This window comes from Nelumbo nucifera, chromosome 1 (genome assembly GCF_055504915.1).
Source record: "Nelumbo nucifera cultivar China Antique chromosome 1, China Antique-T2T, whole genome shotgun sequence".
Lineage (NCBI taxonomy): Eukaryota > Viridiplantae > Streptophyta > Magnoliopsida > Proteales > Nelumbonaceae > Nelumbo > Nelumbo nucifera.
The window spans coordinates 164,515,100-164,532,329 of record NC_142649.1 but is presented as its reverse complement, the minus strand read 5'-3'; the positions used below and the strand labels follow the sequence as shown (position 1 = coordinate 164,532,329).

The window sequence follows — 17,230 nt, the reverse complement described above, 5'->3', positions numbered from 1 at the left end:
CATTTAAAGACTGTGAATGATCCGAAATCAGCCTGAACATTGATAGCTGATATTTCCAATTCATTCTCTACTGGATCTAGGAGGGCTTTACAGTTATCGAAGGGGGTTACTATGAAGACACTCTTCAGCTTCAACCTGGTTGCCAGTAAGTCAGCTACCCTCCTCCAATCATTAACCTTTTCCTTGGCTTGTATCACAAACTTACTATCCCACTCTTCTCTCTCTAGACCTCCCACCATTCTGCATTGGCCTTTTGTTTTTGCCATGACCACTGGCCCTTGTTCTACCCTGCTGTTGCTGAGATATGCCTTCTCCTCCCTTATGGAGGCTTTTTTATCATTTGCTACTCTTTGAGCTAAAAACTCTTTGAGCAACCAGTCAACTTCCCCCCATCCTTGGCTCTATTTTCCTGCTGGTAGACACACCAGTTGCCTTCGTCCCTTACCAAAAAACTCGGCCAAAGCTATGAAGAAGCCCTTTCTATTCCTCTTACATTACATATCTTCTCCCTTCTAATGTACTAAAATCCTGCCAGTTTATCTGCTTACCTTTTGAACAGGCTCCAGCTATGAACTCTCTTAGCCACTCGATCACACTTCTAATCCTTCCAGCAATATTGTACCCTTTTTCACTTCCCTTACCTTCAGGCTTACCGTCCCCTTGATTCTCACATCTTCAAACAGGAAATTTTTTGCTTCTATCTTCAAGGATCTCCTCCACTGACCTGCCTGCACGAACTCCATTTCTCTAATCTCTTATGTTTTGTGTTTGTGTTTTAATTATCTTCGATGAAAGTAACCATTTCCTAAATCCTAGTAGATCTTCAATTGTGATAAAGTTAGAATCGGCCTCATAATTACTTGTTTTACAAGTAGCTGAATCATTTTAAGCTCTCATGATTACTTGGATCATAATGAATATGCATGCTATATGAACAGATAAAACTGAGATACCAAACAAATGTCTAAGAAATAGAAGAGCAAAGGAAGAACATATTTACCAGAGTAAGCTGGAAAACAAGTCATATACCAAAACCAATAGCACACTTAGCTAAGACATACTTGCATAATGTGTGAATAAAAGGATATACATAGCAAAAATAGATCACAAGAAATCATAGTCTCAAATCTCACCTCATCAGTGACATTAGGATCAGCTCCAGCCTTTAACAAACAATTGATAATATATGGGCTCCCATTATCAGCAGCTATGTGCATAGGAGTTGCCCCACCTGCACTAATATTTGCATTAGCCCCTCCCTATATAGAAGAAAATGCAAAGTTAGTGCTACAACCACATATAGTGATGTCCATGAATACCAGAAGACAAATGAACAAGAAATTACACAAACTCTACCATTAAACATGTTCGTTTTCATATCAACACATCAACCAGAGTTGGATATGATCATATTAGAAAACAGCATAAAAAAGGCTAAGATAAGAATGGAATGGCGAGAATATTATAGCTAACTAGTAGAAATCAGAAAAAAAAAAATATAGAACACATCAAAACTTACAATGAAGGTTCATATAATTGATAACCAGTAGAAATCAGCGAATAGAATATTATTAATGATCAAAGATATAATGAAGACAATACAAAGATAAGAAAAGATAATATAAATTGGTGTGGAACAGTAAGAAAAAGCTAAGAAATTTGGGTAAATTAGGGTTCAATTAGCAAGGAGAATGTATTAAAGTTGAAACTGTTCAAAAATGCAACTTGGAGCTTTTTTACTAGTAATGCAATTGGGAACTTTTTGTAATTGGGAACTATGGATTTTATCAGCTGGCTTAGGTTTTATAAGTTAATACAGAGTCTAGGGATTAAGTAGTAAAGAAAATTGTAATGTGAAGAGAAAAATAGAAACAACTATGAAGTTGGCTGAAACATCAGCAAATGCCACAAAAGGAATCAGCTAGTGGATACGGAAAGAAAGGAATTAAATGATGTTTTAGGGGAAGAGGCATGAGCCTGAGAGAGTGATTGGAATCATTGAAAGAAACATTTGTTCTTGGGTAGTTGGGTTTCCATTTTGGGGGAATTTGATGGCTATCAATTTTCACATTTTCGAAACAGGTGGGATGCTATCATCATTGATTCTTTAGAGTGGAGAGTTGTAGATTGTGTAAATGTGCAAAATCTCATCTCTGCCTTTTTGTACATGAGCTTCCTGCCTGTCTCTATTTGTAAATAAAATTTTACCTTAATTATCAAAAAAATAGAAGGGGTGATTAAAGTGGGAGACATTGCTCTGAGGCTGAAAGGTTATTCTAATTGGGACAATTTTGGGCACATGGGTTTCTAGGTTTAAGGAGTTTTCTTATTTGCCATAAATGATTAATGGAGTCCATCCTTTCATATACAATGTTTCAAGGTAATAAAGATAAGATTTTAGAATTACTTTCATCTTCAAGTATATTATGATAGACCTTACAATATAAAGATACTTTTAACAGTAAATGCTGATTCTAGGGATGTCCATGAGTCTGTGCTCTTTCATCTTGCCACATCTCTCTCTCTCTCTCTCAACACTTCTCCACATATCCCTATGCACTTTCTTCTCCTTTTCTCTCCAAATTCTCTATAATAAAATCATCATTTTTTCATATATGGCTGCTGTTTAGGTTTCCTATAGAACTTGTTCCTCCAGCCTGTCAATTCTCTTCCCTTCGATCTTATTTATACAATATAAACATTTTTGCATGATAAATCAGTTCACAAAAGATCAAAATTCAGCAGACATTACACCCATACTAGTTGATAACCTACCAGCACACTGTTACTAATCCAAAAAGAAATAGTTACACCAAAGGATAAGGAAGAGTATTTTGTATTAGGGAACCACCATCATGGAGAAACCTGTATTATCGCATTGCATGATTTACATATGATTAGTTTTGCGTGTTACTAAGAGCATCCATCCCCTTTTCTTTTGGGTTAGGAATTGTAACCAATTATGTCTAAATATCCATTAATAAAACTTCTTGGTCTTGTTACTGATAAAAGAATGCATGGTAGCCTGATAGAATATGAAACATTTCATTTGGCATGACCTGGTTCAACTCCAGAATAGAAACTAAGACTTAAACATCCAGGTGCAGCTGATTGAACCAGTGGAACCAAAAATTGAACCTTTGAGGAGGAGGATCAATGCGTCACTTGCAATTTGCAAAAGACAGGCTAGACCATTTGATATGTATAGATTTTTATTATCAACCCTCAAAGACTGGACATGTAGTCATAACTAACTAGTAATGGAGTTCTTGTGTGTACAGGAAATTTTTCTTTTTCAATCTTCACACATAGCCAACTTATTAACAAATGTCAAAAATAACCCAACTCATTAATAAAGTATATCCCTAAGGCTCCATTTGGTTTATGGGACGGGAAGGGAAAATATGGAATATTCTAGAATATTCCTCTCTTCCCATGCTTCGATTATGGGATGTCATGGGATCAGATGGGGAAAAGGTGGGATTATAGATCCCAATTCTTGGGATGTGGAGTCCCACCATTTTGGTGGGAAACAAGAGGGAATGTAGGGGGAAAACTAATTTAACCTAAAAAAGCACCTTCCTTGTAGTATTTCTAAAAGTTAATATTATATCCATGACCCATAAATAAATTATCAATTACTTAATAACATATTAATAAAATAATTTACTTAAAAATCAATCAATTACATAAAATAAATAATTAATAAGAATATTAATAAATTAATTAATTATATTTTTAAATAAAATATTAAAATTATTAATCAAGTCATAAGTATTAATAAAATAAAATATAAACTAATAAAATCAAAATATTAATTAATGTTAATAATTAATTAACTAATTAATATTTCACAATAAAATAATAAATCATAAAAATATTATTAATTTATTAATAATTAATAAATTAATTAATCATTAAATAATTATTTTCTAATCAACAATTTCATTAAAATAAATTCAAAGAAATAATTTAATAATTTATGAATAACGAATATTGGAATAGTAAAATTATTAATTAAGTCATGGGTATTAATAACATATAGTAGTAACAATAACTTATAAACTAATAATATTAATGTTTTAAAACCGACCCGGTGACCGAACCGGTCAGGGGTTCAGATACCGGGTCGAACGGTCCGACCATTCGAACCAAACGCTCGGCCCGTTCTGACAGAAAAATCAAAAAAATCAAAAAAAATAAAAGAAAATAAAAAACGGTCAAAACCGTTCGAACGATTAACCGCCCGGTTCAATGGTTCGCTGACCAAAATCAACGATTTTGGGGGGGAATCCGGTTTTTAGGGAAAACGGAACCGGTCACCTGACCAGTTCCCGGTTTTTCCGATCCGATTTTGAAAACCATGTAAAACATTGATTAATTAAAATAATTAACTAATTATGAATTTTAAATAATTAATATATAATTGTAAATAAAATACTAAATAATAAAAACCAGTATTAACTAATTAATAATTAACAATAAGTACTTAATAATTAATTAACTAAGTAATTAATGAATAAATAAATAAGGATTTTATTATTAATCTAATTAATTATTCAATAAAATGAATTAAATAATAAAAATGTTAAATGGTTAAAATTCCTAAAACACCCATCCTGTAACCTATTCATCGTCTTTAACCTAGAGCTCTACCTTCTCCCTCCCTGTTCCATGGCCAACTGGGTGGAAATTCTAGAAGACATCATAGTTCGTATCCCGAAACGGTTGAAATTCACCGACTATTTCCGCTTTTCCATTGTTTGCCCGTCCTAGAGATGACACACTATTTCTGTTTCCACTGTTCCCGGAAATGATAGAAATTCCAGAAGAACTCTTCTCCCTCCCACTTTTCCATTGTATAACACTAGGGATGGCGCACCCTTTATACCCTCCGCCATCCCAGCCACCGCACCACCTTTGCTTCTATTCCCTAGAAAAGCCAAAGGAATTAACATCTTCTTTAATCCGATAGCCTAATCTCAACGTCCAAGAGAATTTCACAATTCATGGGGTTGATGCTATACTCCTTTGGGTCCAAGTGTCATACATTTCTAGATGCTCATTTGACAGGTGTTGCCTCCTCTCTGTACTCGAAGGTTGATGATGATTCGTTTCTTGATGATGCAGTTAAGGTTTTGAGAAGTAGAGATTACAGCATAGTAGCAATGTCAATGGCTATGCAACAGTAAGATCTAATGAATCTAACGGGTGTCACCGTCTTTGCACCTAGTGACGAGAGTCTTTTCACCCTCACTATCGGTTTTTGTTACGATTTCCATTGCAGTACCTCAGCTTCTCCATTTGTCCAATCTTAAGAGTCTACCGAATGGGTCAAAGATCAAGACTCTGGTTCCAGGAAAGGAGATTGTAGTTCGCTCCTTTAACAGCATTAAGGTCAACAATGCAGAGATTTACAGCAATAGTTCGGGAGTGATCTTCGGTATATCACATCCAATACCAACAAGAGATGGTTTCTTTACTATCACTTTTCCCCATATGAACTTGGAATCCGACCAATTTGTGGGCGGCTGGTCAGATTTTAGCATTTCTCCGATGTTGGCTAATCCTCCATATTTCCCAGAACCGGTGCGGCACCGACGACGGTGGAACCTCCAGTTTTCTCAGACACCGAGTTTCAAAATTCTGCCATCTATAGAGGAGAAATCACACTAGTTCTCAGACATTGGTTCACCGAATCCGGCAAAATTTGCTGTAACAGCCACAGCCGTTATTTTGTTTAACGTTACACCACATGTTTTTCTTTATTGTGCCAGCAACAGCCTTTTAATGTTTTTCTTTGTATTTGTAACAGTAGCGGATTTGTCTTTCTTTTAGTCTTTTTTTTTCCAAGTGCTAGAGTTTATGCAAAGGATAAATTTCTTAAACTACCCTTACTGTTTAACTAATTGACTAACTCTACCCTTACTGTTTATATATTGTCTTAGAGTACCCTTATGTTTTCTGACATGACTAAAACCTCCTTGTCATTAACGACCGTTAACAGAAAGATGAAAAAGGCTACTTTACCCATTATTCTCCTTTAAATTTTCAAAATGAAACATTGTCAATCTATTCAAACAACCTGTGGTTAGACAACATCAACCGACGGAGTCATTGCTGCAGCTACCTCTGGCTACATTCATCGAGCAAAGAACGGAATCACGACCCTGAATGTAAACGAATCACTGCCACTGAACGGAATCATCCAACCCTAGTGCAATCTTTAGTTTTTCCTTTCTGTGTAGTCTATAATTTGTGTTTTTCCGTTCCTTAATCAGTTCTTACGAGAAGAATGGCTGCTAAGGGTGAAGGTCTGGCAATGGCAACACGATCGTGTTGAGATTATAGCTAATGATCAAGAAAACAGGACCACTCCATCCTACATTGCCTTTACAGACACCGAGCAGTTGATCGGAGATTCAGTGGTTCATGTTGCTATGAACCCGACCAACACTGTTTTCGATGCAAAGCGTCTGATCAGTAGGAGATTCACTAATCCTTCTAAAATACCCTTTTATCACTGAGACCAGGAGCGAGACCATATGCTCTGCTTTCTCTGAATCAGCAAGAACGTCAAAGACGATTGGTGGCTACAGTTTGCGATTAGCTTCAATGGATCAACAAGCAGTTTTGTTGCTATGCTTTAGAGATAAATTCAGTCTTCAACTCTGTTTCCTTCGGATGAAGTCATTTCTTCCATTTCCTTTCATTCAAATCCTTCAGTATAGACTGCATACACAATTGGAGCTTCATGTGACCACTCCCAATCAAACCAGAACACAACAACGTTGAGTTCTTGTATTTTCCGTGAAACGGTTGGGGTATCTTTGTCGCTACCAATCTCGGATCAGTCATCACTCCTAGTTAAACCCAATGACAGCTCCGTGTTGCCACTTCACCAGTTATCTCCAACGAAAACCCATCCATCTGATAGTCTATGGAATTTTTTATTCCTGTTTTCCGCCCTGGTTGTCTCCTTCACTGAGACCCTTATACCGGTTTATAATACCTTTGATTTCACATGGATCCTCCTGCCATATCTAGGGCTTCTCCAGATTTTCATCCCCGTCTACTTCAACGGCTCTTAGCGTCAAGCCAAGATCCCAAGGTCCAGCAACTATTGCAGCCTTGCAAGACTTTTTTAACGGGAAGGAGCTCTGCAAGAGTATCAACCTTGATGAGCCGCTACTTATGGTGCTACTGTCCAGGCTGCTATCTTGAGTGGTGAGGGTAATGAGAAGGCTCACGACCTCCGAATGTTACGCCTCTCTCGTTCTCTCCCTGCTTCCGTTCTCCCCCTTGCCAGTTGAAAGGCACCCATTTGAATCTACACCATGTGCCAGGTGTTCAGTTTTCTGGCTTCGATTCCACTTAATACAATCGTCCAAATTTAGGTCGGATTCGGGCTCGCTATCTCCAACTCAGTCAGGATCCCCTTTGCCAATTGCCAGTATTCGTCCCAACAGCCAAACCTATTGTAGATGCAAGATTTATCCTGTCAAACCTTTGACAATGTGTGAAGAGTTCAGTTTGCCGCTACTGAAAGAAAACAGTGAAGGAGGAGGAGGAGAAGGAAAGGGAGAGGAACGAAGGGTAAAATTGGATTTAAAAAAAAATGATACATCATGTGGTTTCACATGTGTATGGGTTTTGACAGAACATTAACGGATGCTAACGACAGGGGTAGAGCTAGTCAATTGTCAGGAACAGTAACGATGGTTTAAGACAATAGTTAAACAATAAGGGTACAGTTTGTCAATTAGCTAAACAGTAGGGGTAATTTAAGAAATTTACCCTTATGCAAATGTTAACCGGATCGTCGCTAATTGTTGTTCATGATCTCTATTTCAGTTGTTCTCTGCATCCTCATCATTGCTAACTGTACATCAGTAAACACATTCACCAAGAAGAGGGGGGGGGCAAATTTTTATCGGTTGGGTTTTATTTTGAAAATTTGAAAAATAGTGGAGGGCAAATTCGACATTTCATTTCTTTTCGTTAGCACTTACTGACAATGTCAATTGTCAGAAATAGTAGGGGTACTTTAAGATAATAGGTAAACAGTAAGGGTAGAGTTAGTCAATTAGCTAAACCATAAGGGTAGTTAAAAATGAAAAGGAAACAATGTAAAAGGCCAAGAGACAGATGTAGCAAGATAAGGAGGAAAAAGAAGAGGGACAGATTGTACTAGCAATAAATAAAATAAATAAAACCAAGGATTTAACAAATAAGCGTATAATCATCTATCAGAATCTGAAAAGACATTTAGGGCATCATAGATCAATAATAACAGGATTTCATACATTTAGTTAGGGCATCATAGATCAATAGTAACAGGAAACCAGACAACTTTACTACATGCTAACCTAAATTAACCAGAATAGTTAACCATAAGTATTGGAAGACCAAGAGTTGAGCTCACCTGAATCAACAGTTCCAAGCATGATAGTGACCCAGCTGCTACAGATGACAGTAATGGGGTAATGCCATCATCAGTTTCAGCATTAGGCTGCAAGGCAGTAAAAAGAAAACAAAAGGGAGAAAGGAACCAGAATAAGAAAACATTGGTGATTATTACAAGAAGAGAAACCAAGGTTCACAATTAACAGAAGAAATTGTACAACAGTAAATGTTTTTTCATGTTGTATACCACAGTGTCAGACTTAAGTTTACTGTGCCAATTGAATTTGTAAGACACTACAGAGTATCCAGGAATAAAGAGACAGTGTTAAGTAACGAGGGTTTCTAGCTTACATCAGCATGGTGTTCTAATAAAACCTTCACAGAATCTTGTTGACCATGCCCAGCAGCCCAAATCAATGGGGTACCAGCATCACTTTGTGAATTTATATCAACCCCCTTAGAGAGTAAAAGCCTCAGCAGCTCAATATTTCCTAAAAAATAATGAAAATGATGAGAAGAAAATAAATTGAAAATGCTAATTACATTATGTCACTAAATGAGTTTCAATTTCCTGGAGTAGAGTACCAGCAACTCTTCATATGACTACAAGGAATACACTGCACTTAGAATAGTTTAGCCAACACATGCATAATTTAGAATACATGGAGTTCCTGAACTCAAAGGGGGGCTTGTGCCAATGTTTTCAAAATGTCATTGACCCAAATGATTGAACCAATTAGCCAGGCAGCTGAACAGGTTCTGGGTTTTTGATGGTTTTGATCGTTAGAATAGGTGAATTGTCCTGTTGAACCAGTTGACCCAGTCAGCTGAGCAGGTCAAAGCCCAGGATAGTTTTTAAGACATTGGCCCGTATTCTAAGTAAACAACTAATGTGCTACAACATGAAGAGTAATGCAAGAAACTGACAACCCAACATACTTAGAAGTAATCAATATAAAAGTGCAGCAGAGTGCTATTAACCAAGACAATTTTTTTTTGTTTGATCAATAACACACTTCATTAATTTCATTAAAACTTTTCAATGATAATTACAAAGAGGAAGACAAACTTTCTTATCCTCCAGCTATACCTTTAGCCCCAAAAGAAGGAAAAAAGAAAGATAAGAAGAAACAAAAAAAATAATTACAGTTGTGCCCAAAACATTGACTCCCTCTCCACCCCTTGTTTAGCTAACCCATCAACAAAAGAATTAGCTGATCTTTTAATCCAGCTAATTTTAACCTCCATTCCTCGAGCCAACCATCTAAATTTCCTCCTCATATTGTTGTAATTCGATAAGCCGCTATGGTCTTTACTTAACCACCCAACTACCACCTCCGAGTCCCCTTCAATTACAAGTTTTCTGATATTCATCTCCTTGGTTTTCTGGATTCCTTCCATAACCGCATGGATCTCGGCTCGGAGAGAGTCACCCACTCCAATTGGGCCTGAGAACATGGCAGAAACAACCCCATTCTCATCCCTGAAGACACCCCCAACCCCTGATTGTCCAGGATTTCCTCTGCAGCTCCCATCAAAGTTTAGTTTTATGAAACCCACAGGGGGAGGAGTCCACGACACATTCATCACTGTTTTGGTCTGGGTACTACTAGCAATCGCACCCCAATTCCTCAACATGTCATCCATTGTATAATCTGTGAATAGCTCTAATGATTTCATCCACTATACCACCCTTATAAGGATCAACGCTTTTCTCAACTTCCGAGAAAATCCTAGCATTTCTTTCTTCCCATAAGGACCAACAAACCGCAACCCTCAGACCCCTCCACATAATCCTACCCCTTTTCATGTCCCACCTAAAAAAAGAAGGAGAAAACAGAAATTGCATGTTTGATGGAGGGTTCCAACTACACCCGAATAGGGAAAGAGCCCACTCCCAAATAGGCTTTGCATATTGGCAAGACACCAGTAGGTGAAAACATGTCTCCCCATCAGAGCTTTACAAAGAACACATCAGTGGGGGGACAAACAAGTATTGGGTCTCTTCTTCTGGAGCAGATCACCAATGTTGAATCTTTCCAGAAAGGCTTCCCAGCAAAAACTACCAACCCTAGGAGGGATTGATCTGCACCAAACCTCATGAACAGGAAAAGGGAGGGCTACATGACTGGTGGCCTGGCTTAAAACTTTGAAGAAAGAGGCACAGGAGAAAGAATCATTGGTGGTAGGAGTCCAAATTCTAGAGTCACCTTAGCAGGGTCTAAGAAAACATTGTCAAGAAGTTGAAGAAGACTTGAGATGCTATCAAGGTCTGAGTCTCTCACAGCCCTTCTCAAGCCCAAATTCCACCCAAACCCAGAAGTGAAAGAGGAGGGGGATATGAAGGATGAAACTGGCTCGTTTTTAAGGTTAGAGAGTGCATACAAAGAGGGAAACTGGTCCTTTAGAGGAGCATCCCCCACCCAAGTTTGTTCCCAGCATTTTATAGCATTTCCTGAATTCAAGTCATACCTGATAAGAGGGGAGAAAACTGGTAACAATTCATGAATGGCTTTCCAAGGTGAAACACATGTAGTCCTAACTCGGATTCCAGCATCCCATCCATTTAGCTCCAGCCCATGTATGCTGACCACTATCTTGACCCATAACTTCTTCTCTAGTGGGAATCTCCACAACCATTTCCCCAAAAGGGCCAAATTCCTATTTCTAATGTTCCCGAGCCCCAAACCACCACAAATTTTACTCCTAGTCACCACCTTCCAAGCTACTCTATGATCCCTTTTCTCCTCTCTCAGCTCCCAAAAAAAGTCTCTCATCATCTTTTCCAATCTATTGGCAACCTTTGCCAGGATCTTGAACACTGAAAGGAAATAAATAGGTAAATTTGCTAGAGTAGCCTAAATCAGTGTTATCTTCCCACCCATAGAAAGGTAATTCCTTTTCCAAGAGTCAAGTTTCTTTTCAAAACTCTCCACCACCAAATTCCAGAAGCTCTCTCTTTGGGTTATCACCCAATGGTAACCCCAAATACTTCAAAGGCCACTTTGAGACTTCGCACCCACGCACTTCTGCAGTCTCCCTGATTTCACCTTCCTCTATATTCACACCTACTACACAACTTTTCTCGAATTTCACCTTCAAATTTGACATTTGTTCAAAGAGTTGTATCAGCAATTTCAAACTCCTTATATACCTCATATTTCCCCCTTCACAGAACAGAATCGTGTCATCTGCAAACTGTAAGTGGGCGAGGGGGTATCCTCCCTTCCAACTCTCCAGCCTATAATAAGACCCCTAGAATCTGCTCTGTAAATTAGTTTCCCCAGAACATCAGCAATCAATGTGAACAGGAAGGGAGATAGAGGGTCTCCTTGTCTTACACCCCTAATGGTCGGGAAGAAGTCAACCACTATCCCATTCACTAGTACCAAGTAGTGACAATTATGAACACACCCCATGATCCATTTGCACCATCTAGCCCCAAATCCAATTTTGGTCATAATTTTCCTCAAGAATTCCCATTCGACCAAGTCATAGGCTTTTTCCAAATCCAACTTACAAACCACTCCTTTCTTCCTATTTTCCTGAAATGCTCCACACTCTCATTAGCAATTAGGATTTGATCTATTATTTGTCTTCCACTCACAAACACTCCTTGATTTGGTGAGATAATAGTTGGCAACACTTCCTTCAACCTTAGAGACAACACCTTTGCAAGGAACTTATACAAGTTGTTCACCAAATTGATTGGCCTGAAATCCTTTGGGTGCAATGTGTCTTTCTTTTTTGGGATCAAGGCTAGAAAGGTGGAATTCACACCCGGGTTAACCACTCCTCTCCTATGAAATTCCTCAAAATCTAACAAAAGGTCATCTTTCACCGTATCCCAACAGTCTTGGTAGAAGGCCATTATGAAACCATCCGGTCTTGGAGCTTTTGTTCTATCCATAGAGAAAACAGCCTCCTTAATCTCTTCCAAATCAAACCTTCTCTCCAACATTCTCTTGTTATCATCTATATCTGGCCAATCCAATCCTTCTAACCATACCCGCCTACTTACAAGCCTCCTTAGAATTGATTTGAAGTGTCCCACAAAGGCTCTTGCAATCTCATCATGTTGTGTTATCTCAACTCCATCTATCTCCAGTTTGGAGATAGAGTTTCTCCTTCTCCTCCCATTTGCCAGAGCATGAAAGAATCTGGTATTTCTATCTCCCTCTTGTAGCCATTTACACCTAAATTTTTGCCTCCAGCTGATTTCCTCCTTATGTAGGCAGTCCTCAAGCTGACTTCTCAATCCTCCTCTTTGTTCCTTGTCTACCTCTCCAAAGTCCCCCCTTTCTTCTTTCAAGTCGAGGCTCTCGATCTTATCCATCAAAGTTCTCTTCCTTTTTTCAATCCTTCCAAACTCCACTTGGTTCCACTCCTTGATCTTTGCTTTCAAGAATTGTAGCTTCCTATGGAACCTCATTCCTTCCCACTCCACCATTGGGTTACATTCATACCACCACTCCCTTACTCTTTTAGTGAATCCAGGATGGAGCAACCACATATTCTCAAACCTAAAGGGGGCAGGTCCACCATTCCTCCTTTCCTCCTTGCATTCACTATAGGCCAATGGTTAGAGGTCAATCTTGGAAGAGCCCTAGAGTCCAAGTTTCCCCAATGAAAACTTCTAGTGCTATTAACCAAGACAAAGATCTATATAATTAAAACAATGGTGTAGATGTAATGCATCCATGAGCATTATTTTATATTACAATAATCAATGTAATATAAGCTCTTTGATATGATCCATTTTGTGTTGTAACTAAGTAATGGCTAAGGTCTATCATGCCAACATGTATATGCAGTTTCACAAACTTAGTTGTGGACAAGAAACATCTTTAATTTTTTAAATGTTTTGACTTTTATAACTAGTAAAAATCTGCTTATATTTGGTAAAGATTTTTGTTGGCATTGCATGGAAATAAAGACAGGAGTTGAAATCCAACAAGTACATGGAATCTGACTTAAGTAAGCTGAAGCTATGAAGGAACATGGAGTCAGGGATTCAGGAGGGAAAAAGTATTCTGTCAACAATAGAAGATCTTTATGGATTTCAAAATTCATAAATCTATAGAAAAAGACAAATAGAAGTTTGCATCTTTACCATCTATGATATTTTTTACAAAAAGATGGAATCATGGAAATCAGAATATACCCTACATGTCAATTATCATTTTCTGAATGGTACCTAGATGTCAATTATGTCAAACAAGAGTACAACGGGGAAAGAAAAAGATATGTGGATCTGTCATTCAAAAACCTCGTCTCCGTGTACCATGAGATTCTTCATCCACTGAGAAAAGTCCATGTAACACTGGTTTCGGTTATATAGAGTTGTAGACCTTTTGTAATTCATAACAAGAGTCTATTTAGCAGCAAGTATTGGATTGTTTAACTTTGATAATGAGGTTTATATATAAATGGATCCATGGGGAGAGAAATGTGAATGCTGCTAGGGAATTCTTTAGACTTGTTTTATTTCTTTTCTAGCTCTCTGATATTTTCTTCTCCCTAATTAACTATGCAAAAAAAAAGACACTGTGTCTTTGTTTGAGATCTGAAACCTTCTCTAAAAATACCAATATCCTTTCCCTTCCATCTATTCAGATCTCAACACCCCACTCTTCCCCCCACAATCAGCGCAACTCATCTATTTTCAAAAGACCATGTATTTCATCTTATCGTCCCCTACCAAGGATTCCAAAATTCCAAGGACCTAGCGTTGCCTCAAAGGGGGTGGTGACAGTAGTTCAGTGGCCATTCAAAGCTTTTGTACCCCAAGGTACTGGCAAAGACTTTATCTCCCCAACTCCAAGGTTTATGACAGCTAAACTGATCTTCCCAAGTTTGTTTTAAGACCCAAGAAACATTCAACATATCTAATGTCATTCTTCAAGTGACACCCACCAAGAATTCCAAAATTCCAAGGGCCAAGTGTTACTTCAAAGGGGGTGGTGACAATACTTCAGTTGCCACTGAAAGCTCTTGTATGAAGGTACTGGCAAAGACTTTATCTCCCCATCTCCAAGATTTATGACAACTAAACTGATCTTCCCAAGTTTGTTTTAAGACCCAAGAAACATTCAACACATTTAATGTCATTCTTCAAGTGGCACAAATTTCTGCAAACAAAAAATAAGAAACCATACAATATACTACGTCCTGCATGCAGTTATATAATATTTTATAGATCAGTAGTGGTTATAATATTTTTCCACTACAAATTATGGCAATGTTGTAGCAAAGATATTGACCATGAAATCGGTACTACAAGACTGCAACACACAAATATACTTGGACTGTTATTTGCTACAAATCAATCCAAACTCGTTCAGTTGGCATATCTCATTAGAAAAAGAAAAAAAAAAAAAAAAAAACCTGTTCCAGCAGCCTGATGCAAAGCAGTGGCTCCTAGATCACTTGAAATGGAGGGATCAGCACCATGCTCAACAAGATACTTGGCAATGGCAGTATGCCCTTGACGAGCAGCATGAAGAAGAGGAGTCTCACCTGAAAAGGGATAATGAACCTTACATTGTTAATTATAAAATCCTTAATGGGACAACTCATTCAAATAACTTATTATGAAAAAAGTAAGAGTGACCAAGAAAGAAAAAATAAAATAAAAAGGAAAACAGCTCCAAGATAATGCTTTACAGGAAACTAAAAATGGTAAAGAACAAATAGCAAAGTCAGGGTAAGAAAAATATAAAACAAAGTGTAACTGTAAAGTGGTACACTGGGTCAAGATCCTAAGTGTATTTAATGCATTTTCAGTGGATGATTTTTCCCAAAAAGGAACCGAAATAGATTGGGCCCCCTTTAGAGATAGGAGTCCTACAAAAGCTCAATAAAGAAGCAGGCCAATTAGCAAAAAAGGCCAGACTGCCTAAGGCAGACCCAGAGAAGGTTTTGGTCGCTGCTAGAAGATGGCTGGAAGAGCTGAAAGACAATATGAGTCACTAAGTGGGCCTACGGGGACTTAGCCATGATTCCATTCCCGAGTTCCCAGTTACAGTAAAAACTAATGCCTGTATTTTTCCTGGTATTTCCAACATGGTTGAGCAGCCTTATGTCATCCCACTCGGGATCCCGACAGGGAACCCCTGCGCTTCACTTTTTGGAGAAGTACTAGCAGTCCAGTTTCCGTGTTCCATGTTCCTAAGTTACAGGGATATAAGGATAAGAAAAATAAAACATTTCTATTTCATGCTTCCTACCCTAAAACTACGGGACTACAACTACTGTTGGAAAAATGAGCTCAAGGGATGACATTATTAGATAATGGAGAATAGCGGTAGCTTCTTCAACAATGAGAACTACAATTCTAGCTCAATGGGTTCCATCGAAGAGTGAGGGAATCAAATTAAAACTTCAACAGAAGACATAATTTCCTTTGGAAAATGGAAACACAGGGACCTCTGGGATAGAGGATCAAACTAAGCTTGAATGCAGTAAATATTAATTCCCATACAATTGAAAATTTTAGGTACACTTCACAGTGAGCACTTATTCTCCATTTGACGTACGAACCATTCTCTTGGGGAAAATTTTGATTTTTGACAATTAAGACCACCTCAGCAATAAAACTTCATATAAACAATTCAAATACCAAACAAAAGCCTCTTCTATCACGAAAGTGCAATTTAGTGAACAAGGTTGAAATTCAGTTTAACAAACTTCCTTCGGCAGAATATGACCCAATTCAAGTATATCCAAAACCAGCATTTTATGTTTCAGTGAAGGCAAATGTCAGTCGTTGTAAATAAAAAGAATTCTTCCCTTTTCTTATTGCGTATGCCTGTGTATCTGCGTGTGCGGTACCAAGATAAACTATTTCATCTCCGATAATAAAAAACCAAAAGTTCACGAAAGAAAGGGAGTAGCTGCAAAGGGAAAAAAGGAAAAATTGAATGCATACCATCTTCATCTTTTGTATCAACATCGAGCTTCAATTCTTCCAACAAGTACTTGCAGATCTCAGTCTTCCCCTCTCTCGCAGCAAAGTGAATAGCTCCTCGTTTATTCGCGTCCTTGACACTTGCTACAGTTTTCGCTAATCCATGCCCTTTGTCAAGCTGCGCCGCCAGTTCTGATAAAGTAAAGCGGAAAAAATCAAAAACGAAAAGTGAACTTCAAACAATACAAAGAAACACATACATAGAAGTAAATATATCGTGAAAATCGAGCTCAATAAAAAAAAATGCAACTTACTCTTGAAGAGGTCGAGGTTGCCAGTGCGGGCAGCATTAAGGAACTGCTGAACCTTCTGCCTCTCTAAGATCAATAAGACAAAACAAAAGAAAACAAAAAAAATCGAATCAGTTCCAATGTGTGGAAGCGATATAGAAAGTAAGTGACGGAACTGAAACTTCCGAATTTATTTTCCTTTTCGTTTAAGTTGAACCTGCGAGAGCTGCAGAAGCATCAGGCGCCATTGTTCAACTCCCAGATAATATAACAAAAATGATGGAACCCTAGAAACACTCGAACACGATCGCAGATGCTAGGCTACACCGCTACAGACTACGGTTCGTCTTTGTCTCTCCCCGCTCTGTTCGTAAGCTGCGTTTGTTTGCAATGCAACGCAAATATGTACATTATATATTGACCCATTTTTCGATTCACGAATGCAAATACGGTTCACGTTTTAAACCGTTTTTGCATTCATCGTATTTGGTTTGAAATCGGTGCAAAGGTGTGGAGTCATTATTAACTGCTCTAACTATCTTATGCTCCAATGACTCAATAAATATTCAGATTCGGTGTTTGTATCATAAACAAACGCAGCCTAATTTGTAATTAGAATCCTCTG

The 17,230-nt window shown here is 38.0% G+C and overlaps 1 protein-coding gene across 1 annotated transcript in view; it reads right to left on the bottom strand.

Annotated features, from left to right (window-relative positions):
* Nucleotides 1–17,002, bottom strand: part of TPR10 (ankyrin repeat family protein) — a 35,516-nt gene extending 18,514 nt beyond the window's left edge. The window contains exons 1-7 of the mRNA XM_010279840.3: nt 16,823–17,002; nt 16,630–16,692; nt 16,337–16,507; nt 14,794–14,925; nt 8,758–8,897; nt 8,426–8,512; nt 1,134–1,259 (exon numbers count right to left, since the gene is read on the bottom strand). Of these exons, the coding sequence (XP_010278142.1) occupies nt 1,134–1,259; nt 8,426–8,512; nt 8,758–8,897; nt 14,794–14,925; nt 16,337–16,507; nt 16,630–16,692; nt 16,823–16,853 (750 nt within the window). The 5' untranslated portion in view covers nt 16,854–17,002. The remainder of the gene's footprint in view (nt 1–1,133; nt 1,260–8,425; nt 8,513–8,757; nt 8,898–14,793; nt 14,926–16,336; nt 16,508–16,629; nt 16,693–16,822) is intronic.
* Nucleotides 17,003–17,230: the final 228 nt, after the last annotated feature.